General features: G+C 39.2%; 1 protein-coding gene across 4 annotated transcripts in view; it reads right to left on the reverse strand.

Moving 5' to 3' along the window:
• The window catches only part of Chrdl1 (chordin like 1), a 130,608-nt gene that overhangs the window by 78,838 nt on the left and 35,670 nt on the right, over positions 1 to 16,100 (reverse strand). For all 4 annotated transcript variants that reach the window (XM_052737365.1, XM_052737373.1, XM_052737357.1 and 1 more), the window contains one exon: positions 14,888 to 14,981. In XM_052737365.1, coding sequence (XP_052593325.1) covers positions 14,888 to 14,981 — 94 coding nt within the window. The remainder of the gene's footprint in view (positions 1 to 14,887; positions 14,982 to 16,100) is intronic.

Here is a 16,100-nt window from a genome sequence, read left to right on the forward strand (position 1 = left end):
AACAGTACAGAATCTTTATACCTCTGGGTAGCTTTGGATCCCAAACAAAGTGTTTGGGGGTTTGTTTCTTTCTTTCTTTTTATGAGACAGGGCCCCACTATATAGCCCCTGCTGGCCTGGAACTCACCAAGATGTCCTTCAGCTCAGAGATCCCCCGCCTCTGCCTCTGTGGTGGTTTGAATGAAAATGGCCCCCCATAGGCTCATAGGGAGTGACATGATTGGGAGGTGTGGCCTTGTTGGAGTAGATGTGGCCTTGGAGTAGCTGTGGCCTTGTTGGAGTAGATGTGGCCTTGTTGGAGAAAGTATATCACTGGGGATAGGCTCTGAGTTCTCAATTACTCAAGCCAGACCCAGCATGCTTTATTCTCTCTTCGTAATGCCTATCAATCCTGATACAGAACTCTCAGCTCCTTCTCTAGAACCACATCTGCCTGCATGCCACCACACTTCCTGCCATGATGGTAATGAACTAACCCTTTGAACTGTAAGCCAGCCTCAATTAAAAGTTTTCCTTTATAAGGCTTGCTGTGGTCATGGTGTCTCTTTACAGCAATAGAAACCCTAACTAAGACAGCCTCCCAAGTTCTGAGATGACAGTGTGTGCTACTGTGCCCACCAAAATGTCAGTGTCTGTTTGGAGATGCCAAAGAATTAACCTTAGATCTTACACAAGCAAAGTTGTTTTGTTTGTTGGCATAGGGACTCATTGTTTGCCCCAAGCTGGCCTTGAGCTCCCAATCTTCCTATCTCAGTCTCCCAAGTGCTGATATTATAAAAATGAACTATAATTCTAACAATTTTATTTTGTTTTAAATATGTGAAACTTTTAAAAATTATATTTCTCCATCCTTTCTTATCTCCCTTCTACTTTATCAACCCCTCACTCCTCACTACATGCTAACCTGCAGAAGCTACAACCATAGAGTTTCACCAACATGACTGCCCCACTTGATTTGAACAAGGAGGACACCAATAAACATGCCAAACTACACAGGGGGAAAAGTTGACAAAGCCTCAACCGTACACAAGGAACTACAGGTGACTGAGTAAAGCTGGGAGAGAGAGAGATGCCTCCACCCCAAGGGAGGAGCATACCAATTAATTTTCCAGTATCAAATAGTCAGCCTTGCAAAAATGACATTTTTTGGACTCAACAGGTTATATTTGGGAATACAAATGTAAATACAAATACATATACATGCATGCAATACCAACTGAAGAAAAGAGAGGCTATAAATTTGAAGGAGAGTGGGGAGCAGTATACGGGAGGGTTTGGAAGGAGGAAATGGAAGGAAAAAATTATGTAAAATTAAAATACAATACAATCTCAAAAAGAAAGAAGGAAAGAAATTTCCCTGGATTGATCATGTTTCTTTCATACCACAGCTACAGTAGTTATCTACTAGAGAAAAAGGATAAAAATTAATTGGCTGTTTAAAGGTTATCAACTTTTTCAACAAAATACAAAAGGTAGGTGAATACAGAATCCAAAAAAAAAAAAAATAGCACAGGAAGTGAGGAGAAAGGAATGATGAACAGAAATAGGTAATGACAATAATGAAGCAGGAGAGAGAGAGAGAGAGACAGACAGACAGACAGACAGACAGAGAGACAGAGAGAGAGACAGAGACAGAGAGATGAGAGTGATCAATGAAGTCATTCAACTCCAATGGGCCTTTATTTGTACAAACACAAATGTCTGCACACATACTCCCTCACACATGCAAACACTCATACATACAAGAACATATACCACGCACAACATAATTAAAATAAACAAAACAAAATACAAAACGAAGCAGCCTGAAAATTTGAAAGAGATTCTAGAAGGATTTAGAAATGATCTAGAAATTCCACTCCTAGTTATCTACCCAGAAGAACTAAAAACACATGCCACACAAAATCTTGTAGCCAAATATTAGTAGCAGCATAGTTCACAACAAATAGTGAAATCAGCCAAAATGAACACAAATTGATGAACTGACTAACACAAGTGTTGTGGTGGTTTGAATCATAATGGCCCACATAGGCTCATAGATTTGAATGCTTAGTCCCTAGTTGGTGAAGTGTTTAGAAAGATTAGGACGTGTGTCCTTGTTGGAGGAGGTATGCTGCTGTGGTGGACTTAGAGGTTTCAAAAGACCATATCAGGCTAGAGTCTCTTTGTCTCTCCTTCTCCCTCTGTCTATAGATCAGAATGTAGCTTTCAGTTACTGCTCCAGCCCTATGTGTGCCATCATGCTCCCTGCCATGATGATAATGGACTAAATCTTCTGAAACTGTAAGCAAGTCCCTAATTAAATGCTTTCTTTTAGAGTTGCCTTGGTTATGCCATCTCTTCACAGCAAAAGAACAGTGACTAAAACAAGTGTCATGACCATACCATGGCTATTACTCATCCATAAAAAGGAATAAACATTGGTACATGATATAACATGGATGAAAGCTTTGAAAACATTTTTTCAAGACTGAGTGAAAGAAGCCACAAGCCAAACTCCACCTACTGAATTAATTCATTACTGAGAACTCCAGAATAGTAAAATCCACAGATTCATAATGTACATTAGTTCTCCATAGGAGCTGAGGGTAAGGAGAATGAGAAGTCACTATGCAATGTGTTCAGCGTTTCTTTTAGAGGTGGTAAAAATTTCAGGAAATAAACTAGTGGTGATACTTGTCCAATATTGTAAACGTTCTTAATATTACTACATTGTGTACTTTTAAATGATAAATTTTATGCTATGTAAATTTTACTAGAACAAAAATAATAAATCTCTCCCTTGAATTATTGTAAAAAAAGAAAGAAAAGAAAAAAACCTAAAAGGAGTTTAAAAAATATTTCATTACTATTAACACTGGAAGTCAAAGACACAGCCATTTGATTAAAGATATGAAATGGGAGCAAAGAGGAACAAAATGTATGTAGTTAATTGCTATGGGATGGTCTGTATGTCAAGTGTGTTGCTGATCGGTCAATAAATAAATCACTGATTGGCCAGTGGCCAGGCAGAAAGTATAGGCAGGACAAGGAGGAGAATAAAGCTGGGAAGTGGAAGGCTGAGTCAGAGAGACACTGCCAGCTGCCACGATGAGAAACAGCATGTGAAGATGCAGGTAAGCCACGAGCCAGGTGGCAAGGTATAGATTTATAGAAATGGATTAATTTAAGCTGTAAGAACAGTTAGCAAGAAGCCTGCCACGGCCATACAGTTTTTAACCAATATAAGTCTCTGTGTTTACTTGGTCGGGTCTGAGTGGCTGTGGGACTGGCGGGTGAGAGAGATTTGTCCTGACTGTGGGCCAGGCAGGAAAACTCAAGCTACAGTTAATATTGAACCACAAAAAGACAGATTCATAGTAGTCAAGTGGTTGTTACCACTTCCTCTATACTGTCAAAGGCCAAAGAGACTATATCTAGTCATCTTATGTAGTTTATTTCTGATAGAAAATGGATTTATAAAATGCAAATCTGTGTATATGTATGCTACATAGGAGTGAAAGTTAGTACAAAGGAGAAATTGCCTATATTTGTACATATGATTTTGCATTACCAAGTGACAGTAATCAAATGGAAGTACACTGACTCAGTTGCACTCAGCAAGCAATGAAGAGCTATAATACTCCATCTTATTCCCAATCACCCTATGTTCTTCTTGGCTTGGATTTGGGGACACATTCTTTTTTATAGTACTTATAATTATGTGGGTTTTTCCTCTTGTCTATGACTTGGCAGCCTTGCTGCAGGATATCTTTCTGTACCTGTGAATCTGTGTTGCTCCCATTAGTTGATAAATAAAGCTGTTCTATCAATGGTGAGGCAGAATAAGGTTAGTGGTACATTCAAACTGAAGACAGAGCTGAAGAAGCATGCAATGAGAGGGAGACACCAGCGTGGCACCCAAGGAGCAACATGCCAACAGACCAGTATGGCTGTGGCAATACACAGATTAATAGAAATGGGTTAATTTAAGATGAAAGAGCTAGCTATCAAGAATCTTGAGCCATAGATCAAACAGTTTTAAATTAATATTAAGCCTCTGACTGGTTATTCGGGTACCAGTGGGCGGGAAAGATTTGTCCAACTACAATTGGTGCCCAGATGTGTTGGCAAGAGTTTCCACCCAAAACCTGAGAGAGCTTAAGAAGAGATTCTAGAATGGAGCTAAGAGCAGTTTCCTAGTTCATGTTGCTCATTGTGGCCAAGGTACAGAGAAGCATCCCCCTGTGGCAGTATTCAGCAGCAACATGGTATACTCCCAAAGTCTCTCACAGGCTGTGATAAAGAGAGGCTTCTCCTAGCCACTGCCTGTGGGATTGAGAACACAGCCTCAGGCTTGAAAACACAGCTACATGCTACCTAATACTGCTTCTCACAAATGGGGAGATAAGTTTGACTCATTAGTACCCGCACCATGTTGAAAAGCCAAGTGGGACAGAGCCAGCAGCCAAAGCCATACTTTCATCCTAACCATGCAGCTTAACAATTTAAAAACTCTCCTGATCAGAAAAGGATTAAAGATATACAATAAAGACAGATTAATATGAAAAAAACTTCTAATAGGGTTACAAGATGTTTAAAAATATACGTAGGCTTGAGAGAGGAAAGAAAGAGTAGAGAAAGTCCTTAAACAAATAGAACAAAAAAAAGCTTGTAAAGGTGGAAAATCCACAGAGAGTCTGAATAGTGTATATTATTATGTTGTCTTTGGGATTTTTAACTGCAGAGAGACATTTGATTTTGGGTGCAACTAAGTTAAACTAATATGTATATTAAAGGTATCTTGACTTCAAAATTTGGATCTAAGGATATGTTGGCTTTGGAAAAGAGGTTCTGCTTTTGTCTCCACAGAAGATGAGAAGCTGTGGATTCCTTCTCAGTTAATATGGTTCCATCAGGGAAGACCCCTGAGAGGTCTCTAACGGTAGTGATGGCCCAGATGATCCAACATCCAGAACAACTTCAAGGCAACTGGATGAGATGATGCAGCCTCACTGACTACTACAGTCAGGACTTGACCATAATCTTAAATTTTTTCAAGATCCCCATAATATTGCCAGTGCCTCCAATCAGCAAGAAGTAGTAATAAAAAACCATGCCAAAATTCCCAAAATATTGTTTATGAATGTTTGTTTTTATTTAAAGGGGGATGTGACATAGAAATGATGAGAAAAAAGGTAGATTATTAAATCTACTTTAATCAAAAAAAACACAACTGTTAATCTCAAAATACTTTACATTGATATGGATTTTGGTTTATTGATACAAATTTAAGATCAATTTTGTTAGACTGTATGTATATTTATATTCTTGTTTAGGGTATTATGTTTATGCAGCTCATTTAAAAATGTAATATATCATTAAAAATACAACTTAATAGGCATCTTGATAGTAAATCTTATAGTCATGTTAGTTAGGTTATCTACATATACAGAGTTATATTTCAGATAGATAGGTAATTTTCAAACCCTTCAAAGACATACAGAATATGGCATTTAAAATGTTTTAAGAACTTAGACTTGCTGGGCGGTGGCGGTGCACGCCTTTAATCCTGGCACTCAGGAGGCAGAGGCAGGCAGATCTCTGTGAGTTTGAGGCCAGCCTGGCCTACAGAGCGAGTTCCAGGACACGCTCTAAAGCTACACAGAGAAACCCTGTCTCAAAAAACCAAAAAAAAAAAAAAAAAAGAACTTAGCCTTTTCTGGACAGCGAGACACATCTGTACCAATTACTTCAAAGAGGATGATGGGCATTGAGGAAACTCGTTATGGAGTTTGCTTACAATGTGGAAAAGGCTAGTCATTTGGGCAAGAAACTGCTTTTGCCTTGACTGCTTGATAAACTAGACATGCAGGACCCATAGGAAGGTGACCACTGAACTATGCCAAAATGAGATGAGACGGTCCTTCAGGTTCCTACTTCACAGAAGAAACTGCCAGACATTCTGCAGGTCACAGAAAAACTGACTGATGAACTTTGCCAATAGGCAGAACAGTCCTTCAAATTTCCTACTTCACTGAAAAGTACACCAGAGACTCTCAGTCTGTAGGCTGAAGACAGATAACCCAATGTTACAGAGGAACTTTGGGTGACTGTTCAGGCAGCCAGATGTCTCTATCATTTCTAGAATTTTGGAAGTTGAATTCAATGAACTTCCTGTTTGCTTAGGTAATATTATATTCTTTTGGGGTCTTTGATGGAGTTGAATACTGGATAGTTGTAATTACAGTTCTCCTCAGTCATTATAAAAGATAAATTAGATATAAAACTTTAGACTAGCAATATGATAGAATATTTTCTTTAATTTTGCCAAATACAAATAGACTAGATATTATAACTGTAATTCTAGGTTGAAAGCTGTTTTGTTATATAATTTTACTATGTTAAAGCTAAAACTCTCCTTTTTGATTAGACAGAAAAGGGGAAGTACTGTGGGATGTCTTTCTGTATTCTGTGAATATGTGTTGCTCTCGTTAGTTGATAAATAAAGCTGTTTGGCCAATGACGAGGCAGAATAAGGTTACACAGTACATTCAAACTGAAGACAGAGATGAAGAAGGTAGAGTGAGAGGGAGATGCCAGCCCACTGCTCAAGGAGCAACAAGATGTCAGCAGACCAGTAACAGCACAGTCACATGACAATACATAGATTGATAGAAATGGGTTAAGTTAAGATGAAAGAGCTAGCTAGCAAGATGCCTGAGCCATAGACCAGTTTGTAATTAATATTAAGCCTCTGACTGGTAATTTGGGTACCAGTGGGTAGGAAAGATTCATCTGACTACACAGTCTCAGACCTTCCTTATTGTCAATGTAAGACACTGTAACTACTTTAAAAGATGAAGCCCCAATTTTTGTAATATTCCTTTATTGCAAATGTAAGAAGCCCCTTAAGCTCCACTAGTATTTTATTAGTATACTGTCTTGTTAGTATTCCAGTTATAGATTTCATAAGTCATTAATTGTTTTCCCCAATCTTGTTTTTTTTTTCTTGAAAGCCCTGTCATTTTTCAATGCATAATTTGGCAGAAAGTGAGTGCTTTCAGAAATTCACTTATTACCATAGAGCAGCAATGTCCATATTTGCAAGCTCACTCACAGCTCAGGTAAAAGACAAATAGCATAGTGTTTACAGTCTTCCCCTTATGAGAATACAGTGCATCACTGGGAAAGATGTTTTCTTACCCCACCAGGAATGAAAAAGACTGGGATGAGGGGGGCAAAACCACTAGGTACCTATCACTAATAAATTCACGTCAAAGAGCCAAATGTCTTCACACCTAGCAGAAAGAAAACATTGTGGATTAGGCTGCTGGTAACCAGATCAAATCAGCTATTTTGGACATTTTATAACAGCCCTTTAATAACCTAGGAATGCTGGAACACCTCCAACAGAACACAAATTTATCAATTCTGAATAGCAAGCTCTCATGGAATAAACATTAACAATCTTAGATAAAAGGTTTAGGGTCTTGGTTAGTAGGAAACTCTTCTCTGGTTGGCAAAATTATATATAAAAACAAGGGGAAAGAAGTTTCATTATTTTCCTATTCTTTCTCTACTATTTCTTTACCCTAGTATTTCACTGCTATCCACTTCTCAAGAACCACATACAGTCCTGCTTAGAGACCATCCATAACTCCTGTCAGTTTAGACTTTCCTTACAAGAATGTTCCAGCCTCTGTGTAGTACTGCTTCTTCAGGATCAGCAGAGGCCGGTGGTATGTGACCAAATGAAGAAAACACCCCTCATTTGCTCTTCATGGCAACCAGTGTATATTTTTTGCTGGAAATTCTGGAAAAGAAGTCTGCATACTCAGATTTCTATACTTTTCAGGAGCTGCAGGACATAGCCTGAAACATAGGTAAGATCCTTGGGAAATTTGAGGGTAAAGGGTTTACAAAGATAGGTATGAGAACAAAGAAACAAGTGGGAACACATAGTCCCTCTATCTTTTCTAAGCATGACACTTCCTGTAAGCTTGTCATTACCTACATGAATCCTCCCTTACCACGGTGCTGTTTGAGGTCCATTATGGAAAATCACTGTTTTAGATATGGTGCTTATATGGTTTCACTCTAGGGAACTTGTTCAATCATTCTCTCTCTCCGCTGTCTTTCTCTCTCTAGATAAATACAGATTTTTATAGAATTTTCTTTTTAAATTAGCATACAAAGTAAGAGTTTTCCTTGTGTCATTTTCACACATGGTTTTGGTTGGACCACCTCCTTCTTACTTCTCTCCCTGCTGGCCTCCTTTGTCCCCACTAGTATTTTCCGTTCTCTTTTCATATCACATGTGTTGTATTACCCTTCACACTGCTCTCCCTAAAAGCTTATTTTCCCCCATTCATAGGATGATTTCTAGTTTTCTTGTATCTATATTTACTCATTCTCATATAGATATGCATATACAAATATTAGAAACTAGGATACACATATGAAAGAGAAAATATTACAGTTAACTTTCTGAGTCCGGGTTACTTTGCAGTTCCACTGAGTACACAGTATCCTGTGTACTCTATAATTTAATTTTCCCTTATGGCTGAATAAAATTCCATTATAGGTATGTACCACTTTTTCATTATCCTTTCATCTGCAGGTGAATGTCTAGGCTGATTCCATTTTCTAGATATTGTGAGTAGAGCAACAATGAACATAAATGTGTATATACTTCTATTACAGGATATAAGTGCTGGGTCATATGGTGGTTCTAATTGCAGTGCCTTTTCTTTGACTAAAATGTTCTGTGGCCCTGAAGATATGAGTTTCTTCATGCTTAATAGACACTGGAGTGGAAAGAGTAAAGAAGTGCTATCAAATTTACTGCCCTGTCTCCAAACAGGATTATGACACGCTATCTCACATGAGTGGGTACTGTTTATTTCTAGAAATATTCAGCAAAGAGACAAAAAACCTCTATATAGTACAACTGAGATAAAAAAAAATGCATAGCAAAATTCTTCCTTTTAATCAAAGCCCCTCTTGTCCTCTATAGTTTAAGCCATTTGCTTTTTTTTTTTTAAATCTTAATAGAAAGAAAAAGGTAACTGCTTGAACTCTGGTTCAACATGACAAAGATAACACATGAAAAATCTCTTGTTTCTTTTCCAAATGAAAAACTATGGTGATATGAAGCTAAAAAATGAATGAAAAATTGAAAGGAAAAAACCATAGAAATAAGGTGAATATTTTGTGGAATCAAATGTAGAAGAGTAGGTAATGATTGAGTGCCAAATCAAACGGTCAGCTGGCATCTGAGAAATTATACAGATAGGAGGGGCTACGCAGCTAAGGTGGAATAATAGTCTGCACATGGCTTCTCTATGATGCTGGTGTTATGGTTTGGATCTTTAATGTCCCTGAAAGGCCTACTGTTGAAGGCTTAGGTGCCAATACGTTGCACTATTAAGATGGAGCAGACCATTTAGAATGTGGGCCCAGTGGAAAGAAGTTAGATCTTGGCAAGGGAGCATCTCCTTGAAAGAAATATTGAAACCCTGATCTCTCTCTCTCTCCTTTTTCTCCCTGCCTGATTGCCTGCCTGATGCTGTATAAGCCATTTCTTTCACTAAATGCTTTCCATCATGCAAGTTTTCACAAGTCCAAAAGCAACACAGTCAAATAACACTGGACTGAAACCTCTGAAAAGGTGAGTCAAAGTAACTCCTTTACTCTTCAGTTAATTTGGGTTTTCTCACATTTACTGTCATAACAATAAAAATGTGACTCAGACACTGAGAGCAACAATTAATAAATGGTACCTCCTGAAACTGAGAAGCTTCTGTAAGGCAAAGAACACGGTCATAAGACAAAATGACAGCTTACAGAATGGGAAAAGATTTTCACCAACCCTACATCTGACAGAGGGCTTATCTCCAAAATATATAAAGAATTCAAGAAACTAGACATCAAAATAATGAACAATCCAATTTAAAAATGGGCTACAGAGCTAAATAGAGAATTCTCAACAGAAGAATCTCAAATGGCTGAAAGACAAGGAGTTGCTCAACATCCTTAGTCATCAGGGAAATGCAAATAAAAACAACTCTGAGATACCATCTTACACCTTTCAGAATGGCTAAGATCAAAAACACGGAAGACAGCTTATGTTGGAGAGGATGTGGAACAAGGGGAACACTCCTTCACTGTTGGTGGGAATACAAACTTGTATAGCCACTTTGGAAATCAGTATGGCGGTTTCTCAGTAAACTGGGCATCAATCTACCTCAACACCCAGCTATATCCCCACCACTCTTGGGCATATACCCAAGGAATGCTCAATCATACCACAAGGACACATGGTCCACTATATTCATAACAGCATTAATCGTAATAGCCAGAACCTGGAAACAACCTAAATGTCCCTCAACCGAAGAATGGATAAAGAAAATGTGGCATATACACACAATGGAGTACTACTCAGCAGTAAAAAAACAATGATATCATGAAATTTGCAGACAAATGGATGGAACTAGAAAATATCATCCTGAGTGAGGTAACTCAGACTCAGAAGGACAAACATGGTATGTACTCACTCATAAGTGGATACTAGATGTAAAGCAAAGGATAATCAGACTACAACCCACAGCTCCAGAGAAGCTAGGAAACAAGGAGGACCCTAAGAGGGATGTACAGATCACATTGGGAAGGGAAAACAACAGAAGAGATCTCCATGAGTAAACTGGGGATGGAGGAGCAATAGAGGGTAGAGGATGGGGAATGAGAACATGAGGGAATGGGATGGTCAAGCTGGAAGAGGAATGGAGTGGGAGAGCAATGAAAGAGATATCTTGATAGAAGGAGACATTATGGGGTAAGGGAGAAACCTGGTGCTAGGAATTCCCAGGAATCCACAAGGATGACCCCACATTAGACTACTAGCAACAACGGTGAGGGTGCCTGAACTAGCTTACCCTGGTAATCAGATTGCTGAATACCCTAACTGTCATCATAGAGCCTTTCTCCAGTAACTGATGGAAGCAGATGCAGGGATCCACAGCCAAGCACTGGGCCGAGCTCCAGGAGTCCAGTGGAAAAGATGGAAGAGAGATTATATGAGCAAGGACATAAAGATCATGATGGGGAAACCTACAGAGACAACCAAAGCAAACTAGTGGGAACTCATGGAGCCTCCATGGGACTGGACTAGGCCCTCTGCATAAGCGAGACAGTTGTGTAGCTTGATCTGCTTAAGGGGCCCCCTGGCAATAGGATCAGGATCCATCCCTGGTACAAGAGATGGCTTTTTGGAGCCCACTGCCTATGTTGGGACACCTCGCACAGCCTTGAGGCAGAGGGAGGGGCTTGGACCTGCCTTTACTGAATATACCAGGCTCTGCTGACTCCCCATGGGAGGTCTTACCTTCTTGTAGGAGGGAATGGGGGTTGGGCTGGGGGGGAAGTTTGGAGGGGTGGGAGGAGGGAAGAGGAGGATCTGTGATTGGTATGTAAAATGAACAGAAAATGTCTTAATGATAAAAAAGAATAAAGAAAATAATAAATCATCTTGCTTTGCCTGCTTAAAATAAATGTGACTAACATGGCTTGGAACCAAGGTCACATGTCTCATACCTAAAAAGGCTCCAACATAATTCTGCCAACACTGTGTTGTTCCCCCAAATACAGTGATTATTAAAGTTGGCAGTTATAATTGAGGTCCTACTTCAAGAACATTATGAAGGAATAGAACCCCACATTAAAGCAAAAGTAGAAACAAAGTATCAAGGCAGGAGGAACCTAGTCTGAGATACCCCAACTCCTAGGTTAGAGCTAAATGTGTCAAAGGCCTGAAATCATTATGGGTAAAGGAATAAAGGGCTCACTCTAGATAAAAATTTTATAGAGAATAAGCTTTTAAACAATAGCTAGAAAAAGAAAAAATTCAGAACTAAGACAAGCTATCAAGATACTGCAAAAAGTCAGAATTTACATCTGAAAAGAACATAAATATTTCAACCTAGATTGTAGCATAAGAAAATTTCAGATACTTAAAACAACAAAACAAAAAGAGAATAAGCCCCAAGAAGTTATACCAGGATTACAAAACAACATGCTAATATCTTAAAAATACAATTTGAAAACTTGGAAGAAAATACAATTATTGAAGATAAGATAAATAAACAAAATCTAACAGATTGTCTAAATAGTACATCTGAAAGGAATTTATAAACTAGAGGATGGAATTGATGAAGTATCACTGTGGGAAATATGAGAAGTAAAAAATGCAAAGGGGACACCAGGAGACAGAGAGGACAAATTAAATGAGGTAAAAAAATATACATGAAAGACACTTTTATAGCACTGGAAAGGCTGAGGCAGGAGGACTAGGAAGGCCAGTGTGATGTACATGGAATCTTTTTTTTTAATTTAATTTAATTTTATTTTATTTTACAATATAATTTAATTCTATATATCAGCCATGGATTTCCTTCTTCTCCCCCCTCCTGCCCCCTCCCCTTCCCCCCAGCCCACCCCCCCATTCCCATCTCCTCCAGGGCAAAGACTCCCCTGAGGATTGAGATCAACCTGGTAGACTCATGGAATCTTATCTCAAAATATAAATTGAGGGAAGGAAGGAGGGAGGGAGGGAGGGGGATGCAGTGTTTCTCAAGCTTTGGGTTGAGAACTCCACAAGGGTCACATATTAGATATCCTGCATGTTGGATATTTACATTTTAATTCATAACAGTAGCAAAATTACAGTTATGAAGTATAAATGAAATAATTTTATGGTTAGGGGTCACCATAACATGAGGAACTGTATTAAAGAGTCACAGCAATAGGAAGGTTGAGAACCATTATTATAGGGGAAATGATTATTTTTATATAAATGATAACTGACAAATAGACTCTAAGTACTTAGACTGAAAAACAATCATACCACTGGGCATGCTGGTGCACACCTTTAATCCCAGTACTTAGGAGGGAGAGGCTGGTGGATCTCTATGAGTTTGAGGCCAGCTTGATCTACTTAGTGAGTTGCAGGACAGCCAGGACTATGTAGAGAGATCTTGTCTCAAAAAAAAAAAACACCAAAAAACAATCATACCAAACAGACTAAAGGAACATAAGTTATATGTAAAAACATTTTAGTATGTTCACCAAAGTACAAGAGAAAATCTTTCTAGATGAAGGAAATAAAAGGCCCTAAAACAAATCAAATAGTCCATTTTTATCCATAAACAAAAGAATACAGGAAGCCATTTAGAAGTAATATCCAAGTACTGAAGGAAAATGAGCATGTACCTCAAATTTTATACCCAGTCAAACTATCATTCAAGAATGACAACATCAGACATTCTGAATGTAAGGATTAGAGAACTTTGGCACAACTACTCACAGAAAGAGCTTGCACAATGAAGAAGAAATATTAACTTTCTCAGAAGCAAACTGCAAGAGCAAGGAAAGGAAAAACAAAGCTTGTTTCTGTGCATTTCAAGTAATTTTATTTCACCTTTTCCCTCTGGGGATTTACAATCTCAATTCTCTTAACACTTTTACATTTCTCTTACAATAACTGCTAGCCTCTACTTTCCATTTTTGGTCAATAATTTTTTCTACCAATGATCCATGATTAAAGAAGCTGTGGTTTAGATAAGTTCCTATTTCATTAGGCCACTTCTTGGAGAGATTTTCACAGTGATTTAGTAGGCTATCCGGAAGACTAAAGATAAGATCTCCAGAGTAGCCATTTAATGAGAAATACTGCTCTCTCATTTGCCAGAGCCTCTTGCATATTGTACCCTGTAATCCAGTTTAAGCAGAAGCAAATGAACACATTTAAAAAACAACAAGCTCATGTAGGAATTTACTCTGAAAAGTAGCTTTCAGATTGGTCAGTTCCTCATGTCTTGAAGCATGTACTATCATCACCAACATTCAAAGAATAATAAATCTGTGTGTGATATTTTGTCACCTGGGAAAAGAAATGCCTATGTTTGTTGGACTGTATTTACTAAGACAGAAAAGTATACTTTAAAATGTAATATCAGTAAAGCAGTACACAGTAAATTGAAAACCTGCAATTAATTTTGAAGAGTTCTCTGACTCCCTAAAGTCCACCCAGGAACCTTCATCTCAACAATTTTGTTCTACAGCATAATGAATATACCTAGAGAGTAGAAAGGCCTTGACTTCACAGATCTCAAGACTGTCAGATAGCTTTCCCTTGGAATGTCATTAGGCTGGCAGGCATTCTCTGAATTTTTCCATGGTTCTAGGCCTTTGGTGCAGGAACCAGGCCCCAGTTGTTTCAGAATAAAGTATAATTGAGGGGGCATATACCTCAGAAAACTACTCTAACTGCACACTGTGAAAGTAGCCTTCCTAACAACCTTGTGAAAAAGTCTCTAGCTGGCTCTCCCCAGACTTGCTCTTAACAGTGTGTACCTAATAACTGTACAGTGTGGAGGAGGTGACTGTTCAGCAGGCAGGCAGCTTTATACTGCCATAAACCTTACTGGTTCAGTTCCTTTGATTTATGAACAGCTCCTCATCATTTTGAAGCTATGCTTGGATGCAATTCCAGCACTAATTGTATAGGACACGTGCCACAATGATACAACCCCCCTGTTACCCACTGCCCGTGGCAGGAAGAGGCTGTTTATAGCTGTAATTCCTTTTTCCCTTTTCATTCCCTTTCAAATGATTAAAAGCCCAATGAAAATCTGTTACTGGGTACCCAATAACATAATAGAACCCAGAATATGTCCCGTTTGGGCTATAAAGTGTATTTTAGGGGCCAGCTTAAGCTGTCTAAAAGTGTTCTATTGTTATTTCTGACTGGAAGTTTCCCTTCTGGGGGAGTCTAGGAAGATTAGTTGGGTTAGGTGAAGAGGGAAAACAGAGACACACAGCCTGGAGAAACAGAGGCAAACTGTATTACCTGGGCAACGGGGGCAACACAGATGAGGAATATGCACGGGTGAGAGGCAATGAAGATTTGGACATCTGACTCGGCTGCAAAGCACATTCCCATTCTGAAAGATAGAAGGCAGAAAAGGAGAGAGAAAAATGTCTTTCAAAGGTCACTGGGATTCTGCCAGTTTGGGAAACAGTCATGCAGGGACTCACCCAGACAGTGAATAATGCATTCCCAAGAATGTGAATGCAATCATCCTTCTTTTAAAAAAAATTCTTTTTCTCACTCTTAGCACCTCTGCTGGGTTGATTGGAAGCATATCAGCATACTTTTTGTGAGGCTGGGTTCAACACAGTCCCAGTTTTCAGAGCCTCCCATTAAATATGGGAGACTTCCTCTAGCCTGGCTCTGTGATAGTTCTACCCTCCCCAGTTGTAGCTGCAAGGCTTTTCCAAGGGCCTCTTCTGATTTCATAACCACCTGCCTGATGCCATGGAAGAGAAAGGGTGGCGAGTAATAGGTCCCTTGAGAGCTGCTTCCCAGCCCTGTGCGCAGAGACATCCAAGCATGTGAGTCCTTGCACTCTCCAGAACTAACTCTGTGCAGAGACATCCTAGCATGTGAGTCCTTGTACTCTCCAGAACTAACTCTGCGCAGAGACATCCTAGCATGTGAGTCCTTGTACTCTCCAGAACTAACTCTGCGCAGAGACATCCTAGCATGTGAGTCCTTGTACTCTCCAGAACTAACTCTGCCTTGCTTCAGTAGGCTGCGTGACTCCTCTCCTCATTTCCCTTTTCAGCCAGCATTTGTTTCTGAGAATAAGCTAAAAGGAGAAATTGAGCTGAGCGGCTAGTATGTCTGGATGAGGCAACCTGGTCCCTGTATGACTTAGAAGAGATACAGAATCCCAACTCTGACAGCTCTCAGTTATTGCCAGAACAAAGCAAGCTTTGGAAATACATTTTACATTTCCATTTCCCATCCATAATTCATCTGAAGGAAGGGTGACTTGCATCTGTCAGGTTGTTACAGGGTAAAGGGTGGTGAAGTGCACAGAGAAAGTGTGTGAGCTGTTGGCATCGGGATCACGTTAACATTTTCACTGCCTTTTGGACTTCAAAGCCTCGGCCCCCAAGGGCTAGCTGTCCATCTCCAATGTACTGAGTCAAGAATCTGACAAAATAATGCCATACCAGGCAGTTAATCAGCCCCCAGATGCTCTGTTTAATACAAG

The sequence above is a fragment of the Peromyscus californicus genome, unplaced genomic scaffold, assembly GCF_007827085.1.
Source record: "Peromyscus californicus insignis strain IS unplaced genomic scaffold, ASM782708v3 Scaffold_10__1_contigs__length_136768540, whole genome shotgun sequence".
Lineage (NCBI taxonomy): Eukaryota > Metazoa > Chordata > Mammalia > Rodentia > Cricetidae > Peromyscus > Peromyscus californicus.